This window comes from Mizuhopecten yessoensis, unplaced genomic scaffold, assembly GCF_002113885.1.
Source record: "Mizuhopecten yessoensis strain PY_sf001 unplaced genomic scaffold, ASM211388v2 scaffold8361, whole genome shotgun sequence".
Taxonomy (NCBI): domain Eukaryota; kingdom Metazoa; phylum Mollusca; class Bivalvia; order Pectinida; family Pectinidae; genus Mizuhopecten; species Mizuhopecten yessoensis.
This window is the reverse complement of record NW_018407509.1, coordinates 1,266,844-1,272,432: the sequence shown is the minus strand read 5'-3', so window position 1 is coordinate 1,272,432 and position 5,589 is coordinate 1,266,844. Positions and strand designations below refer to the sequence as shown.

General features: G+C 37.0%; 1 protein-coding gene across 1 annotated transcript in view; it reads left to right on the top strand.

The window, feature by feature from the left end:
* Nucleotides 1-420: 420 nt before the first annotated feature.
* The window catches only part of LOC110455710 (carbohydrate sulfotransferase 15-like), a 21,906-nt gene continuing 16,737 nt past the window's right edge, over nt 421-5,589 (top strand). The window contains exons 1-3 of the mRNA XM_021506020.1: nt 421-1,045; nt 3,126-3,348; nt 4,158-4,193. Coding sequence (XP_021361695.1) covers nt 578-1,045; nt 3,126-3,348; nt 4,158-4,193 — 727 coding nt within the window. The 5' untranslated portion in view covers nt 421-577. The remainder of the gene's footprint in view (nt 1,046-3,125; nt 3,349-4,157; nt 4,194-5,589) is intronic.

Sequence of the window (5,589 nt, the reverse complement as noted above, 5' to 3'; positions counted from 1 at the left end):
TCCGTGTGAAGGTAAAATATAAAAGAAATGACAAAAGAGTTTCTTATTACCACTGGATCCGAACATACAAATGTTCGCTGTATGTGTATTACTTCAATAGTTGCATTGACAAATAAGTAATAACAACAGAGAAGACTTGTCGTCAAGATAGGCTAAACGTGTTATGATTAGCGATATACCTAACACTGACGGTAGAGTATGTGAATGCATTGTGTACTAGTTCAACAAAAAAAAGTGTTTGTACAATTAAGTAAACAATACCACTAAATGCTGTTCGGATTAGTATGACATTGGAGTATTTCACATGGTATATTTCTTACTGAAGCCCAAACTATAAGTAAACGGAACATGAAATGACACAAATGTAGTATTTTGTTGTGTATTACCCTTTTATCGGGGTGTTTATGCGGACAGAAGAACGTTCTGTGTGATGTCTTTTCGGACCGTTTGTTTTCGTCAAAAGATCATAAGAAAATACGGTGTTACATATTTTCTGTTTCAGATTTTCTGCGGAATATACTTTTTGGGGGAAATTACTTTGTGAACACCGCCGCTTGTTAACTGTACCCTTATAGCTATGATGTGTCGGAAGGATTTCAAGTTCAGATTTGTGTCAATTGTTGTGATTGTAATTCTCACTGTCTTTAGTGTATACTATTTCTCTGCAAGTATACAGGCTACATGGAAACATCTTCCATTTGTTTTAACAGGAAATGTTGACCAATCTCCAAGCCAAACAAATTTTACAGGAAAATATGTTCTCTCTTTCACTTCACAAGGCAATGTTAAGGGTGACCAGCCTCCAAGCCTGGGGAATTCCACCGGGAAATATCGCCCCTTTATTCCGTCGGGTATAAATGACAAGCAACCAGGTCAAGTGAATTCTACAGGGAAAGATTTCATCCCTTTTATTCCAATAAGCAGACATGACCAGCCTTTACATCAAGACCATCAATCAGCACCGTACAACACTAGTACTGATCCTGCTAAAATCGATTATAGACAACGCTTTTTGGATTATGCCAAAGAGGATCTTCTACATACGGTAACATCTATAATGCTAATAGTTTTGTTAATGTTTTCTTTAATATCCCCTTTTTATCTAATATTTTTGTTTGTGTTTGCTTAAAATTCCTGTTTTGCATCTAATAATCGACTATTGTCTTGTAAAAGAGCAAGATATTGAATCTTATATTCATCCCCTAGTTACAGTGAAGCATGCGTTTTCCGACATGAATAGTAGAAGATCGTTCGGATGGTTAAGGATATCCCTGTCCCTGTTTTTAAAAAACATGCAGTAACCTCCATTTAATTTTGTTTTGGATACAACTGTAGCACAGTTGAGTCGAGACATTTTCGTTCACCAGGTAGCTCAGTCGGGTAGAGCAATAGTTTAACAATCTGAAGTCCAGGCTATAAACCCGGTCTTGCTCTACTGAATTTCTTTAACTCGGAAGCTGAGACCATTGTCGTTGGTTGTATTATGTTTATTTCATCTGTAATACTTTGAATTAATGTACCACAAAGTTTGGTTTTCTTTTCAGAAATGCTTTAAACAGTCTTCATTTCGTAGTTCTAGTTTATGGCAGTGGGACCCTGAAAACAGGTATAGACAAAGAAACCTGTTTGTTCAGAGATCATAACATCTCGCTGGATACGAAAATGCACCCGTATAGGTTACTTAAACAGTATGAGCATTAGCATTAGTGACATACATTACTTACAAGAATTGGGACACAAACTCTGAAAAGACAACAGGAACCGAGGAGATATTAAAAACAGAAACACGCAGCGTATAACTATTCCGTCTTTGCATATTGCAGAGTTATCTTCTCTTACGTAATTTTCTCACACAAACCAATGATGTAACAATCAATACCTGCTCCCAAGAGAAGATAACTCTGCAATACGAAAAGTCGGAATATATAACGGCGAAACCAGGTAATAATGGTCTCGATATAACTGAGGAATTTCTTGTATCTCGTTCACACAGACGGTTTCCAATGTTTACTGTAAGGGTTCGCTAATGAGACCAGTCATTTATTTTCTTCCTTAAAAGGACAACTATACATGGGCGTGGCAGTTAGGTTTTTTGAGAGAGAGAAAAGACTTGAACAGAGAGAGAAAAGACTTGAACAAAGAAATAGACAAAGGGGCAACTTTCAGTGGAGTATAGCACCAACATTGAATGAGTACACTGCTAGCATACATGTACTTGTAGTTAGTGTTACACATTTGAGTCCATGTATAACTACATGTAGGAGGTGAAAATATCAGAGATTGGTAAACTAACGAATATCGAGTAGTATCCAGTGCACGTGTGCCACTGAACAGAATTTATGTAGTGAAATCCAAGTTAAACGGTCTTGGAAAGGTCAGAAAAAAGCAATTTTGATAGAAAATAAATTTGTTGATTTGTAACTGAAAATCAAAATGTATGTCATTTAAACAAAAGGGTTTAACTGATTTTTGATTTAAGAAAAGGTCATTGCTTTGGCTACCGACGGACAAAGTAATTATTAATTTTAACAACATCACATTATTTTTCATTTGTACACATTATAACAATTAAAAGTAATAACAAAGGTCCCTGTATACGTCACCAAAGATCAAAGGTCAACATCTTTTCCTTCGTTAAACCAAAGGACATCATATATATGTCGCCAAAGGTCAAACCACGGAATGAGATTACATTACCTAAGTCCGTGGTCAAACTAACAAATATATATCAATATGACATAACTTTTTTTTGCACCTGTTATACCAAATGCTAAGTTAATCCAAGGTCAATATATATCAATATCGATCAATATGACACTCCTTTTATCTGCACATGCAATGCCAGTTCTAAGTCATACCAAAGGTCATTTACAGGTCATCAATATACCTTTATATGCATCTTCAGTCAAACCAAAATTAGACTAAAGGTTAATATAAAGGTAATCAACTAAAACTTGTTAAAATTAATGTAACAGGAGAAAGAGAAATGCAACGACCAGATCGGGGTCCAAACTCTAGACGGTCGCTCTACCAATTTAACTACTTGGCCGCCAAAGATCGACCAAGTCAAGTTCCGCTACATTGGCATGCGACATGCTCATGTCATTTAGGATTTTGTTTTTCAGATACCTCCAACCTATTTGAAACAGTTTAAGAATCCATGTTGGTATGAAAACAGCACAGAGAGTATGAAAATGCCGACTTTGCGCTGTCTTCCCTACTTCATGATCTTGGGCCAGAATAAATGTGGTACAACTGCTTTATACATGAACGTCATCAAGCACCCGGATGTAATAGCATCCAAAGGCAAAGAACCTCAATTCTGGGCCAGGATGCGGCATTGCTATTGTAAGTTCTTTTAGAGCTAGTAGATTAATATGTATAAACTTATGTAGACGAAATATGCTATGTGTATAAATGATGTTTTTATTGTGCCTTGGTTGACATCCAACTTCACATAAATGTGAAAAAAACTAGCTTTTCGTGGGTACATGAATTCGTGGATTACGAGTACCCACTCACACGGAGTGCTGCTTTTATATCATACTTGTAATTACTTCGTGGACCTATGAATTCGTGCATGAAGATTACCCACAAAATCAACGAAATAGAACACCCCATGAAAGTTAGTTATTTTATAGTAATATTGCTTCTGGCTTGGAATCATTCTTTTCGTTTTCGGAGTGATGTTACGTTTTGAATAAACATTAAACAACATCGTTCATTCCTATAGGTAATTGCTTTTAAGGAAAGTAATCTACACGGATAAGGAAATTTCCCCATTTTTCCCCATACGCATTTGTGTGCTTCGTGGTTTATGTTATCACTACCCGGTTCTCGATTTGAGGACGTGCCATTACCTGAATTTGGCATATATTTACATGGCGGGTGTCGTCGATGAAGTAGAAGACGCTTACCCTTGCCGATCACCTGATTGTATTCTCCTTGGTGTTTTTCAAGGGTCTCCATGTAGATATTTCCTTCTGTTCATATTTTGCTTTAGTTTTATGGACGTTGAGTTCAAATTGTGGTTTTATTGACATTTCGGTATTCCCTTGTTTTGTTATTGTTGTTGTTATTTTCCCGTCAGTAATTTCAATGGGATCATGAACAACTACCGGTTTACCTGCTTTTTTTTTCTTTTCTCTTTTGGATAGGTTGCGGTGACCTGACTTATCGTTTTCGTTGCGTACGTAAGTATGATTGACATGACTCTTTAATTAGTTCAATAATCACATTTAGTTACGCTTAATTGCATCATTACATAATAATACATACGAGTTAGATAATGATTTTGATAGTTTACACTCCGGTTTAGATCTACTGCAACCTCCTAACATGCGGCCATTTTGTGACATCATAATATTACTCCTCTGCCTAGAGTTTCGCAATTCTATTATGTCCAGCATGTCACACAGTGACGTAATCGATCACATATCCTGTCACATAGACTACTAGTTTTTTGCGTCATTGATTACACATTTACAGTTAACATATACATACGCAAATAAATCTCTAATATATAATATAATATAAGCTTAATGATACAGGGGAGGTAACTCTGTAACCATCGTTATTATATATATGCCGTTACAATTGGCGACATGAGACATGCTTGCATCTCCACCATAAAAAAAAACATTGTTTAAATTGGCCGCTCTTGATATATTTTCACTTCACCGTACAAAAGACTGATTAAAATTACCAAGTTAGTCATGCTTGAAGCTCTGCCGTGCAAAAGATACCATCCTAAACGAGTGCAAGACATGTTTGCATCTCTTACATGAACATGCTAATTAAAATGTCCCTAATAAAACACATTAAATTGGCCGCGATAGACATATCTACATTACTGCCATGAAATACCGACTGAAATAATCTTGTAAAAAAAAAGCCAAGCTAGACATGATTGCTACATCGTCGTGCAAACGAGGGACCTGGGGCACATGAAAATCACAAAGTATATAAACCACTCGAAGGCCTTTACAACTATGAGTAATATTTGATACTAGAATTTCTGGAACTGCAGAAGAAGATTTTTGAAGTTCTCCTCCTTTTTCGCCCCAAACCCAGCCCCCTATGGGGTCAGGGTCACAAAAATTAAACCAGCAGACCTTCCTCCCCTAACAAGTATTTCTGTCAAATACGAGCAAATTCTGTTCAGAACATTGGAAGATATGGCCTATTATGTCTATTTCATATATAAACTGTACTAAATTTCACCCCCTCCTCAGGGTTAATTGGAGGCCCTAAGAGACATGAAAATCACAAATTTTATAAACCATCCAAAGGCCGTGACAGCTATGAGTAGTATTTGATTCTAGCATTTCTAGAACTGGAGAAGAAGATTTTAGAAATTTCCTTAAATCCCCTCCCCCTTTTCGGCCCCTAACTCAGCCCCCTAGGGGGGGGGGGGCAGGCTCATATGATTTACACCAGCAGACCCTCCTCCCCTAATAAGTATTTAAGCTATGGGTAGTATTTGATCCGAGCATTTTTATAACTAAAGAAGATTTTTAAATTTTCCAAAATATCCCCCCCCCTTTTTTAGCCCCTAACTCAGCCCAATGGGGGGGGGGGGGGGGGGGG